Source organism: Aphelocoma coerulescens, chromosome 4 (assembly GCF_041296385.1).
Source record: "Aphelocoma coerulescens isolate FSJ_1873_10779 chromosome 4, UR_Acoe_1.0, whole genome shotgun sequence".
Classification (NCBI taxonomy): domain Eukaryota; kingdom Metazoa; phylum Chordata; class Aves; order Passeriformes; family Corvidae; genus Aphelocoma; species Aphelocoma coerulescens.
In genome coordinates, this window is record NC_091017.1 from 55,233,324 (window position 1) to 55,246,901 (window position 13,578).

At 39.7% G+C, this 13,578-nt stretch overlaps 1 protein-coding gene across 4 annotated transcripts in view; it reads right to left on the bottom strand.

Moving 5' to 3' along the window:
* LIMCH1 (LIM and calponin homology domains 1) overlaps nucleotides 1-13,578 on the bottom strand; it is a 176,566-nt gene that overhangs the window by 35,050 nt on the left and 127,938 nt on the right. For 3 of the 4 annotated variants that reach the window (XM_069014211.1, XM_069014209.1, XM_069014212.1), the window contains 6 exons: nucleotides 13,054-13,287; nucleotides 11,834-12,079; nucleotides 10,788-10,823; nucleotides 6,053-6,179; nucleotides 3,097-3,251; nucleotides 2,509-2,908 (listed from right to left, as the gene is read on the bottom strand). In XM_069014211.1, the coding sequence (XP_068870312.1) occupies nucleotides 2,509-2,908; nucleotides 3,097-3,251; nucleotides 6,053-6,179; nucleotides 10,788-10,823; nucleotides 11,834-12,079; nucleotides 13,054-13,287 (1,198 nt within the window). The remainder of the gene's footprint in view (nucleotides 1-2,508; nucleotides 2,909-3,096; nucleotides 3,252-6,052; nucleotides 6,180-10,787; nucleotides 10,824-11,833; nucleotides 12,080-13,053; nucleotides 13,288-13,578) is intronic. The other variant, XM_069014210.1, reaches the window with a different exon arrangement.

The window sequence follows — 13,578 nt, forward strand, 5'->3', positions numbered from 1 at the left end:
ACTGATACAACTTCTCGGCGCTGTAACACTGTAATTTCTGAATGGAGGTGGCATGTAAAGACTCCTTTCAATTTGAAGGGCTCTTTGTAGAAGCATACAAGAGAAGTCTTGCTACAGAGAACTCACTGGCTGTTCCCCATAAGAGGGTCCAGGTGGAGAGAAACCAGGAGAGGACCAGGTCTCAGTACCATTACATTGCTCCTGCCTGGCTACAGCATGGATTTTAAGAGGCTTGTCAGCAGGGCTGAGGAGTAAGGAGGGCTTTGCTACTCTGTGCACAGAGATCCTTCCTTACTCATTGAGTGAACAGCTTGGATACCTCAAGAGTGGCACTCCAACTTACTATATACCATCAGTACCAAGCTGAGGGCAAACTCCTCCCATTGACTTCTCGTACACATGCATCCAGAGCCCTGTTCTTCATGAGCATGACTAACTAAGGCCATCTCTGAGCTGCTGGGCATCCTTAGCTCTGCCAGATGTGTGGGAAGGTGAAGGCAGTTAGCCCTTGCACAATCAGCTCCACTGCTGGTTTTCAGATGAAAATATTCCCTCCCTTTCTACAATGACCTCATCCACTTAACAAACACAGTATCTCTCTTAGGGTTTAATGTGAGCAGGCACTGAGCCCCAAGTCGTCCAGGACTGTGTGCTGGATTATCTACTAGAGAGGCAGGTTATGAAAGATCGCAAAAAATTAAAAGGCCAGGAAAACACTGGCAGGCCACACCATCCATTTCAGTGTCTCTGTTTAGACTAAGACATTTCTCTATTTATATTAAGGAGGAAAATCAAATGTTCGAATGAGCAGGACAGATGCCCTGGCTGCAGAGTTAAACAAACATACTCCTTTCCTTCTGATCTGGAGGGAGTCAACACATTGTCACCAGGGCCAAGAATCATCGACAGACTGGTGTTTCAAGGGAAAATAATGCTACAGCTACATGTGCTAGGGAATGATTCCTACTGAGACAAAGCACATTTTTTCACATCATGTGAACAACATTCAGACAGATTTTTTTTTTGTAGTGGCTTGTGAGGGGCAGAAGCCTTCATGGGTTAGTTTTTTCCCCACATATGTGAATTATATATGCAATAACATTATGGTGATACACACACCCATTTTGGTCCTCTGATGAAAAAAGTGTCAGGGATCAAAAAAACCCCAAAGATCCACGATTGACTGATATCTAAAAGATAAACTCTGGGGGCATACCAGCTGAGGTATAAGAAAAACAGGAATTATCAGTTTCACATTTCAACTAGGAAACAAGGTGGGGTGTGGTTTCCACAAGAGCTGGGACAGACTTCAATAAATTATACATCACAACATACTTTTTTCACTAGCTATAAAAAGCTGACTTATTTTTTAGAAAGCAAACAACCTAAATATACATGGTAGCAGTGCTACCAGGATATCAGCAGGGCTTCAGGGACCCTTGAATGCCACTAGCAAAGTATGAGCAATGGCAGACAGAAGGGAACCCAAACTCTAGAGGCTGGGGGCACGCATGCCAGTAGGCTTCATACTGCTCACAACATGATTACAATGAGACTTTGATAAGCTCCCATTTTGGCACAGGCACTGTGAACAGCAGATGTTTTCAAACGACTTATTCTGGTCTGTTCTTTTTAACACATCCCAGTTCTTTGCTTTTTCCATCATTGGTTCAGTATCTTACTCCCATTCTCCACAACCACCCAGTCAAAAGACTCACTCCTCACATTTAATATTCTGGTTTCAGAATAATCTCTCCTGTTCTTCTCCTATCCTTTTTTCCCACAAATCTCACCCTTATTCCCAGCAGCCCTGCTTTCATCCAAATTCTCTTACTTCTTTTACTCCCATAATCTTTGCACAGTTCTTGCAATCCAATCCAGCCACTCTCCATCTCTCACCATCAACTCCAGTTATTCTGCTACCCCAGTACCAACCTGTTTCCCTAAACCTCCATGCACAACCTAAATCCTCTCTTTATGCCAGTGAAGCAGCTTTCCCCATTCATCCCTGGTGAGAAGCATGTTTAAGAAAGAGAAAATCTTTGGGCAACCTAGCTCTTGACTCTGAAGGATTAGGGACACACTTGTTTGGGTATGGCAAAAATCAGACCCCTTACTCAAAAGTCAGTTCAGGTCTTGCTTCAAAAGTCAGGGCCTCCACACTCCCTGTACCTTCCATCTTGTTTAAAAACAAAAAACATGACCACATACTCTTTTCTAAAAACTTTGAGGAAATGCCTTGCTTTTTTCTTAAATTCTCCCTTTCCCACAAATTTAGCCTGAGGAAAAATGACCAGTGCAAATATTTCAGTCTGAAGAGGTCAAGTTTCTAAGACTGGTAACCATGAAGAAACCATTAACCCAGGCAGCACAGAGCATGAAGCTGAATTTTGTAACATCAGAATGCTGCCACCATTTTCTACATAATTGCATTACACGTATGTTCAAATGATCTAATCAAGATCTCTTTGCCTCCTGATTGACTTTGGGGCATGTGATGTATCCTACCTTAAAGTTCTTTAAAACTTCCTGTGTATTTTTGGGTTGTGAGTAAGGCTTGGGTGTCAGCATAGGCACAGCCTTGGAGACACTTTTGCTGGGAGATGTGCGTCCTGCTGAACTGCTGGGCTCTAGTTCAGTGGTGGGAACAATGGTTGCTTCAATTGTGGCAGTGAATTTTGGAGCAGGAAGTGACTGTTGCCTTAAATATCTCAGAGGATTTGGGTCTTTCAGTGGGGAATTTGGTTCCACTGAATGGCTTCTTTCCAGAATTTTTGGCATCTGCAAACGCTCAAGGACAGCTTCACTGATAGTGAATCTTTCGATGTACTGCTGGAGGATGCTCTCAGCCTCCTCCTGTGTCTTTGCATTCTTGTATGCCTCATGAAGCTCCCGCTCCCTCCTCTCTCTGTAAGGAAGACAACACAAGAGAGACCCTCATATTAACACTGGAAATCCACCCATTTCTTCTGCTCAATCAACATCCTCCCCTCTCCCTCTCTCAGGCTTGCAGGCATGGCTGCCCACAGTTACTTATCACCTATGGAGCACACAGCATTTTCAGACATGCCACTACACTCCAGGAAAACAACGTACTTCTCCTCCACAATTTCTCGGTAGGTTTTGATGCTTTTTCTGCGCTCGTTCGTTCCATCTCCAGCCAATAACCTCTCCATTTTCTTTCTCTCAGCTTCCTTTTTTATCAAATCCTGTGAAGCGCTCCTTCGACGACTCTTCCACCGAGCCAGGTCCTGTGAGAGAAGGAAGGCCCCTGAATGCAGAGTTGCAAATAACTAAAAAGTGGCCACAGATAACGAACCCCATGAGCCTTTTGCAATACTTGGTCTTGCCTGTGGACTAGGCTCCCATCACCTGCAGGCAGCATTGTTTATTGCAATGACAAAAGGAGATCACGCCATAAATGAAGATGTTCCCTGACTGAATTTCCTGCTACCAGCAGGATACAGTAAGGATTTTATAGCTTCACTGCTTACTTTCCTTTTGGCAGGAAATTCGGCCTAAAAGGACCGGTCAGGACACTCATTTTCACTTGGGCCAACACTAGGGACAAAATCCAATTCCCCAGAAAGATTAAGTAAAAAAATTATGTTTGGTGAAGAATTTTACTATATCAGGTATATGGGAAGCAGGGGTTCATGGGAAGAATGGATGTTGTTTTATCATGAGCTACAGCTGCATGGATAGTTTGCCTTGGAGAGCTGATAGTTCCATACTTTGCCCATGCTATCAGTCAACTATATGCAAGTATGGTTGATCCATGATGTTGGGTTTTTTTGGTAGAAAAATCCAGTGCAGCATCCAAATTTAAATTCTTTGTCATGGCTACCCTGCAGTATTTTGGATCCAGATATGAGCAAGAGGGGTTAGGAGTGACACGGCTCACACCTGGCTGGTGTGAGAGATGACTGAGTAAAAAGCCTATGGTTTGTATCCCATAGCTATACACCCAAGCTATACAGAGATGCCCTTGCTGAAGTAACAATCTCAGTCTTTCTGGAATCTGCCTGCCTGAAATTGTGCAGATTGACTGAATCCGGCTCTCTGCCTTTCCTGAAAAATTAGCCTGACACTAAACCAGAGAGTCACAGGAGGTACCTGTTATGGGCCCCTCTGTTCTCTTGCATCTTTTATGAGTTCACAAATCCTGAAGGATACAGAAGCAAGATATTTTCACAGTACAAGAATTATAGTAAAGAAGTTTCGTAAACTGTAAAATTTCTTTGCACCCAACTAGTAAAGGAACAAAATTTTATATAAAAAAGTAACTACTACAGAACTTCTGCAAAGAAAAATAACTTCCTAGGAAACTGTAAGGGAACATCTGTCATTAACTTTTCAACATCAGGAGATTAGTACACAGATTATATTTCATGCACTCTAACAAATTTTGGTTTTAATAAAACCCAGATATTCATAACATATACTCAATTCAAAGGCTATTTCATTAATTACATGGTTTCCCAAATATTTTAATTGCATTTTTATTGGTAAACAGCAGAAGGTACTGCAAGCATAACTTATTTTATTAAAATCAGGAAAAAACATTGTCACTTTTAATTTAGCTTAAACCCACAAATTATTGATGTTACACTTAAGGGAATGCTCATTAAAGTACTTCTTCACATGACCTACATATATCAGTCTATAATGCCCTTCATGAAACATCGGCCTTTCATTTTCCTCAGCTACTAATTATCCTCATTGAAGTACCAAAGCATTTCTTTATTCACCTACTTCCACTATTGCTTATTGTTTGAAAATTAGTTTTTCATTAGCAAATTTTCTAACATAAGCCCTCCTCCTCTTTTCATAATTAAAATACAGACATGTTTATCTTTTCCAGTTCTGATGCTTTAGAATAACAATAATTTTAAAAAGCCTTGAAACTGTTAATTGTTGGCAAATTTACAGCATGGGCATATAAAAATATCAGACCATGAAATATGTCTCTATAAAGCCTTCAGAATGCCAAGGACATTCCAATAAAGTAATTTTTAGTACTTCTTGAGAACTTTTAGTTCATGGTAGAAGGTGCTGAGGGCCTGGAAAATGTACGAACTTCAGCTCAGAGGATTTTCAATTCAACAGCAGAAAGTTCTCAAACTTCTTGAATACCTTTGGATTTATTCTTGTCTCTGCTGGGAAATTATGGCTTCCCATACATAAAGACCTTTCAGCTAAAGTCCTTCATTGTTCTACTACAGAAAATCACTTCTTAGCTGTATATACAATTGGTTTTTTTACCTTTCCTTGAATTTTCTACCAAAAACCTCTCTGAGGTGTTTCACAGAAGCTTTCCTTGTAATGAGAAACTACCATACCTGAAGAGATGTGTTTTACTGTGTTTTGGGGTTTTTTAAACTAAAAAAATGCCCCAAATTCCTCATTTAAAATCAGTCTTTAGGAATGAACAGAATTTAAACTAAAACTCCTGGTACTAACTTACCTGCATACCATGTTTTTCTCTCCTTGCTATTTTGCTGCAGACAATGGTAAATGCCTGGACAGCTTAACAAAACACATCAAGGAAGGAGGGTTTGGAAAGGCCTTGTAAACCAAGCAGGGTGTAGCTAACATGAAATGCCATTTGTTTGCTTGGAGGAGATGGAAAACATTAACATTTTCTGTATCTATACGAATTTATTAAAGACAAGTTCAACCCATTTATTCCCTGTCCTACTTAGTCTTGTATGTTGTCACTTTGGACATTGACTAATTAGAAAAGTTAGAGAAGTCAGCAGTTAGAAGTTTTCTTCCATTTTTTTATCTCATCACAGTTTCTTTACATTTTTTAAATAAAGCAAAATACCTGGTGAACAGGCAGAGGGACTGCAAGATCTTGTATTCTTTGATTTACATCAAATTATGAACTTCTATTCTTTTAGCAACAATCCACTGAGGAAAAAAAACCTCTCCTGATTATTTTAAGCACTTGACAGCAACTGCAGATTTAGCAGGTTGTCCTGTTTTTGCCTAGCTGGCTGGCCTCAGTGCCTGCCTGCCAGCATTGCAGCCAATGTCATATACTTACATCTTGCCATCTGGTCTCGTCCTCTTTCAGCTGGTTGTGTATGTTCTGCAGCTTCTCATGGCGAGCTTTGCTATGAGGCTGAGCCACAGCTTCTTCTTCACATCTCATGTCAAACATACTCACACTCCTAAACAAGGGGGAAATAACAACAAGCCCAGTCTTATTTATAGGCTTATATTCCTTCAGCTTGTAAGAGCTGAAGCCACATGAGGGTGCTACAGCAGAATCAGACACCTGCTTCGTTACAAAGCTCCCAAAAGCAGCAGTCCCCTCCAAGGGCTCGTTAGGATCCCTATGACTCCTACATAGTACTTCAGGCATTTTTACACTCCTCAGCTTTTGATTTTGTTAGTTGACTGCAACTTTGTCTCTCACTAAGAAGCACTACTAACTTTACACTTCCATCAACAGCTCTTATTAAAATCATTCTATCATTCAGAACATTTTACTTTCTGCAGATTTGTGCCCTATGGGTTTTCAAGATCACTCTGATTAACACCACAGATGAAAGTTTCCATTTCTGGGTAAAAGAAGGCCTGAGAAATATATCAGGGGCAGCATGGCTAGCTAATTGCTATTGCTACAAAGCCAGGGGGAGCCTGCCCAGAAAAGTATGCTTAGCTCAAACTGCATGGTGCTTCCTCCCGTCCCCTGTCCTCCCCTTCCTGTCTTGAAGAAATCCAATGCTACCAGCACCAACTTATTAATACAGCTAACCTAACAAGGAAAAGATGACGTCCAGGACAAAAAAAAGTTTTTTTCTATTTATGTCTCTGACCTTTGGAGAGTTAAAGGAAAAAAAAGGTTATGGTTTGATATTATGCATCCCTTTATATTATATAAAGATCTTCACACAAAGATAACGTGCTTACTACTCCACCTCTGCTACCTATTATTAGTAAAACATGACCTCAGTTGTGCCATTCAAAGCAAAAAAAAACTTAAAAGAAAGCCATGCAGTTCCACATGAAGTGATTTCACAGCAGTCCTCAAACGATCACCTGCAGCTTTACATGAGCCAATGAGCCAACTAGCAGGAGAAGCACCCAATGAAGATAAAATTGTGGGCAACTGTGTCCACAGTAATCAAAGTGAATGGCCACGGAAAGCCGTGCATATATTTATGAGCCAGCATTTGTATTCAGGCAAGCAAAGACGGGAATGCCACTCTCAAGGAAAAACTTGAAAGGTCTGGACAGTGTATGGAAAAGGACATGCACAGATTCTATCTTGGTAAGTAGGTATTTACTCAGAAATGAAGGACAGAATCAACATCCTATTGCCTTTAAGCATGAACAGTGAAGTTAACCTAATACTGTGCTTCACCCCTTAAACAGAATGCTGAAGGGTACACTAACTTGTGTTTTTCTGTGGGTAGTTTGACAGTTGCATTGTTCAGGATTGGACTGGAACACTCCTAAATAAAAGAATCTAAAGAGATGGCAAGCGTTGTTTTTTAAAACTTACATATCAGTCATATTTGGCAGACTGGTGAGGTAGGTTGGGAGATGCATAACTTGCAACAGTCACTCTTATAGGGTTTATTCCAGTTTCAGAGCTTTTGAAACTCACACTAAGAAAGCCTTTAGTGTTCATTATTTGCCACCTTGTGCCTTCTGGGTCAAACTGATTGTGTAGCTCCTCTCTTGTACTCTTTCCTCATGTCAAACAATTTTTCATTCACATGCAGTAGGAGAAAACATAAGACCTGAAATGGTGGTGACTGGTCCTAGTAGAGTGCATGAGTACTCACTCTCTGCCATTTGGGATGGAGGAATCTTGCCTTTCTAGCAGGAGTACCTCGATTTCCGAATGTAAGTCTAATGTATGTTCCCTGAATTCATGCAGATCTCACAGCGTGCACAAAGACAGCAACAGTTTTATGACTATTAACAATGCAGTAAAAAAGGTTCTCTGGAAAAGGCTTTAGCCTTGGCTAGGAGTCAAACTATACACTACAACCCGAGATGCACCTCCTACTCCAGCTGTCATCTCCTGCTGATGGGCCTTCATTGCCATGGATCAGCAACTGGGTAGGCTCAAACATCAACTCTGCAGCAACATGTTATTCCACAACAGTATCTTCCCGAGACAGCAATCGGAAGGAGTCCCATCTCAAAGCACTGTGCTCTGCTCTGACCAGCATGGAGTAATCATTGAGGAGAAAAACCTCCTTTCCTGAGTACACAGACAAGGCCAACTGAAAGGTCTACATCATCTTCTCTGCCTGACAAGTTCATTCTTAGAAAAGAATCAAGGAGGCCAAAACTCTGAGCTTCTATCAAAAGAGACTTTTCACCATGAGTCCCGCATAATTTCATCCTATTACTGTCTTCTATAATCTACAAATGGCTCCAGACAATCACCAACATCTCCATGACCAGAACCAAATTTACTCCTTCCTTCAACCACATGCTGGGCCAGCAGGCAAATAGCACACAAGTAGACAGGGAATATGTAACTGCACCAAATTCAAGTTCATTAACTTTCTGCCATTAGTACAGCTCTGGAGATTGCATACAAACTCTGTCCTGAAGCAAGAGGGCCCTTCTGCTGACCAGTGTACCAGACCTGCTGTTCTAACAATCATCTGGGGAAAAGCACTGCGCAGAAAAACAGCGTATTAGGGATGTTGGGATTTTCAAGTTACACTGCTTTATTATCACAAGTTACGGTTGTTCTTGTCAGCGATATCATGCAGAAATTTATTTAACAGGTCTAAACAAATTTTGGATTAAAAAAAGTTCTCAAGGACTTCATTGTTTAGATTAATTAATTTAAAAGTGAGAGAAAAAATAAAAACCCTTTTATGACAATATGTTAACAATCCTTACATAAGGCATTTATTTATGTGGCTGCATTACCATTGTACAATCATAGTAAGAAACCCCAACAAAATATAAAAAGGGACAGACTGGCTCAAGAATCAGACTCTAGTAAAGAAATACTCAAAAATCTCAGCCCACTATGAGCCTAAACTCACACTGGACTATCACGGTACCACCAGAATTCTCTCTCTTCAGGAGATAGGAATGGCTTGATCAGCAGCAATACACTAAGTATTGCCTTTTCTGGATGCTGAGACAGACCAGGACTGATGACAATATCTAGTTTTCCCCTAACCAGCCAAGGGAACTTTGTTAGTCCAATAAAAGAGTTCCTAGTTTTGCTGCTGGAATAAAGAGCATCTAGTCTAAGACTGAATTCAAGTTACAGTTTTCAATGGAGATGTGACAAACATTTTGGAAGTATTTTGAATGTCAGTTCAATTTATTTTTCCTACTTGAGAGTCAAGTTTTATTAGAATCTTCATAAATACTTTGTCTTCAAAAGGAAAAACACAATCTTACTTTTATAAGAACTTAAAAGACAGTTAAGGAAAATAGTTGCTCTGTAAACTGTGGCATATCTGGAAAGGATGACAATGAGGTTTGAGCATTAATTGCTTTGCCTTTTAAAACAAAATCAGAATCAATATGGAATAAGCAGTATGATTTATCGATCTCTGCTACTCTCACGTTATACCACCAAGCCCATTGCAACGCCTCTTTGAAGGTGTCTCCATGTACCTTCTCTCATGTTTGCATTTAATACAGACATGGAAAGATGAAAAATCAATCCTATATGTAGGCCTTCTGAAATGGCAGGAACATCCCCATTGTTAAGTATAGCACTTCTATGTTATATTGCTCTTTTTACTTCATCCCTTCCTTTGACTGGACAGATTCCTGCTGCTGGAAATGATCATGTTTACTCTGTAGTCAGAGGACACAGGCTCTGTTCAGCATAAAGGTATTACAGAACTTGTCAAGAACACTCAGTCCATGATTCTGAGCTTTATCGTTAGAGGAAAGGGTGAAAAATTGCATATGAGTCTCTGTGTATACTCATTATAAAACCCCTACAACTCTCCATACTGTTTCTATTTTGGGATTTAATCTGGGAGGCAGAGAAGGTCATGTGCATTTCTGTGAACAGAAGGATATTAAGGGTATTATTATGTGGGTAGTTCCCAACTATTTCTCTTCTAAATAGCTAATACTTCCAAAGAGCTTTCTAAATGACATTGCATACTATTCTGTACTGAAGTTTGTATGCATACATGAACAATTAAAATTTTTAAGTGTAATAAATGTCAATAAATGTCAGTTCTACTCCTTCTATGAAAAGTAAAGTGTTGAGGTGAAGAGCTTAAAAATTGAAATTTAGTACATTATTAAATTAAACCTAACCTGGAAGGGATTGAATATAAAGTTTTTAAAGGAGAATAAAGGCTCAGCTAAAGATGTATTTTCATGGTAATTATTCTGAAGATCACGATGACATTATTTTGCTTTTGGATTTCTTTATTTCTTCCTGTTCCTCCTCATACTTCATTTTTTCCTTCAACACCCAGATTCAACCCAGCTCTCTTTACCTGTAGCTGATTAGAGGCAATGGAAATTCAGAAGAAAACCAAGACAAAATAAAAGAAAAAAAGAGGAAACAATACTTTAAGCAACAGCTGGACATTAGTATTATGCTTAGTTTTTATGGGCTTTTATATAGAAATTATTTTTAACTGCAATGTAAGCCATATTGCATTCCATTTTTCAGCGCTGTCTGAAAAATTTATTTGCCGAAACACTGCAAAATAATAATGATGCATCAACTGCATTTTAAATTAGTAGAAAGATGGGAAAGCATGCAGTGTAAGTTGTTTAAAACAGAATCTTGTGAACACAAGACAACTTACTCTGCGTCATCAGACACAGGAGTTCTGAGGCCGAATCTACAAGACCAAATATAAAATTAGATTGTGGATAAATACATTAAGTAGTAATTGCAACTGGACCCATACAATTTGTGCAACTGTCACTTGTACTAGTAAAGCTGACCAAAACAGAACCGTACTCTTCAGGGACTATGTATTCATCAAACAAGACTTACCTGATCATCCTGAGGTCAAACTACATAAGAACAGCACCCATCCCTCCTCAAACATACTTAAACATACTTATGCCCCCCATTATAAAAATCTGCTGAGGTAGATCTAAAATGTGTGCAGAAAATAGTTACTGAAAATAGACAATGTCTTAGCATTTACATTGTGCCATACATGCAATGAATGGAGACAAAACAGTTACATTACACAGCAGTGCTTAGTACCACTATTACTGAAGCATGAAAGAGACAAATATCATAGTCAGAAAGTGAGTCACAGAATGCCCTTTTTCATTTTGGAAGTCTTATTTTTGTGTTTGGGTTTTTTGTTGTTGTTTGTTGTTTTTTGTTTTTTTTTGTTAGTTGGTTTTGATTTTCTTTCCTCAGAGTGGGGGAGTATAGCTGAAAAAAGCTACTGGTAATACACAAACCAGCGACATCCACTAAAATGATGGTCTTGTTTAGAGCTATGCAAACCACATATTTGTATCTGGGATTTATCATAAAGGAGCATCAAGTGCAAAAGTCAATACTACAACATTTCTAATCATGGGAGAAATAGAATAAACATCTCTCAATGAGCAGAGTCCATTTTAGCCTCTCCTCTTCATAAACTTTTCTTGCAATTCAACATGTATACTGTAATCAGATATTCCTTTCACTTACCTTTCAATTAAATGTTTTTTAAAAATCAAAATAAAATTCATTACACAGCTATTCTTTTTGTTTCTAAAATGTGTATTACTGACATACAGTGTTTTAGTCTGGATTGAAAACACACCAGGCAATGCACAATCTGAACTCTGAAGAGTGCACACAGGGCTCTACAAGCTGCGTGATTCACACCAGAAAGCTCACATTTGCAGACGCTCATCCTTGGATGGAAATGTTTCCATTTTGTTTTCCTCAGGAACCTCCGGAAGCTTAGATGTTTGACCAAGGTGGACTTCATTGTGACCATCTTCACCCACTTGGGCAGTACTAATAATCTCTTGTCCTGTAGGTGGGAGACTGTCCTTCTCCTGCCCATGCTGCTGTTCTTGCAGTGGTTCTGTTGCAGGTTTTCCAGAACTGTTAGTGTAGACTTGTGGACATTTTTCAGGCCTGAGTGAGCCAAAGGCAGTAGTGCAAAGGGATGTATTAAGCAACATTTCAAAAATCACATATACATAATGAAAAGCATAACTATAAATTAATAAAAAACAACCCCTACAAACCCAAATAGCTGCCAGGGGACAAGCTAAGTGAGTCAGGAGCAAAACCCATCATTTTAAGAGTCAAATGCTCGTACCATTCTTTTAAGTCAGAAAATAAACTGTCCAAGACACCACAGAAAATTAAAGTATTAAATCCATAATTTAACCAAGATATTCAACTTAAGGTCTTCTCAACACTAAGCCACCGTTGAATTCTATGGTAGATGACAGGTTTGTTTTCTCTTGGCAGAGCTGTAAGGTAGTTTTGCATCCATGTCTGTACAGGCGCATGCATATCCTTCTCCTCATGTACTCTGAAGAGGCTGATGAGTAAGAACCTTTCCACTCTTGCTTGCATGTGGCTCAACCCCCAAATGATAACTCTTTTCAAAGGCTTCAACACTCACACAGATTCAAACATCTGAACAAAGGCGCTTAGAAAGACATTGAGCATTATCAGAAAGAATCTTGAGATCTCTAGATTTCCTGTTAGGAAGTCACTGGTGCTAATGAAGCCATAGAAAATCATCTAACCTACTACATCTAGCATATCCATTTCTAGCTGGAAACATTTGTAATGATTACCTCATATTCAACCAGAAACCTTTGCAAATGTAATGCAAATGTAATTGCTACATAGATCTGTTTCCACACACTGTTAGAATTTTGCCTCTGGTAGAACTCTGGTCTGAGTCTCTACATGGCTCTACTAAAAGGGACAGAAACCTTCTATTGCCTTCTACTGAGCAGAAAGAATCAGCACAGAACCGAGAACAAGCATGAAAAAAGCCACTACTGGGCCACCAGAAATCTTCCTGATAAAGAGATCTTGACAAACAGCCCACAGGGCTAGCTAAAAGGCACAGAGAAAAACTTTCTTACCTCGTGGTTTTCTTCTCAAGTTCGGTAGCTGTGCCCTGCTTATTCTGCTGCTTTGAAAATGGCATGGGAAGGAACTGCTTAACACTGGGCCCAGGTTGTTTAAGAAAAGCTCCAGTTCTTCTGGCTAACATGTCATCTCTTTGTGGGTCTGGAAATTTCATGCTGCTTTCTGTTCCATCACTCTGCAGCTGAGGGATTTCAAGCTGTTCTTGTTTCACTTCTCGTGTGACAGTACTGCTCAGAGAGACAAGTGACACTGTTCCATGATAATGCTCGCTTGTATAGCAAGTGGCTACTCAGGCAATGTGAGGTCTGTTACTCAAAGTTCAGAGTGAGGGACAACTAGGCAAACTAGGCATCTTTAGCCACAGCACAGGGAGTAAGAGGAAAATCTGTTGAACCCCACACTTATGTAGGTGATTCGTTAGAAGTTTGGAATTGCATACAAATCTACACGACAAATTATTCACTTGGAAGCTGGCATAAAAATCTAGACAAAGCACCATGGTTTGCAAAAGAAATACC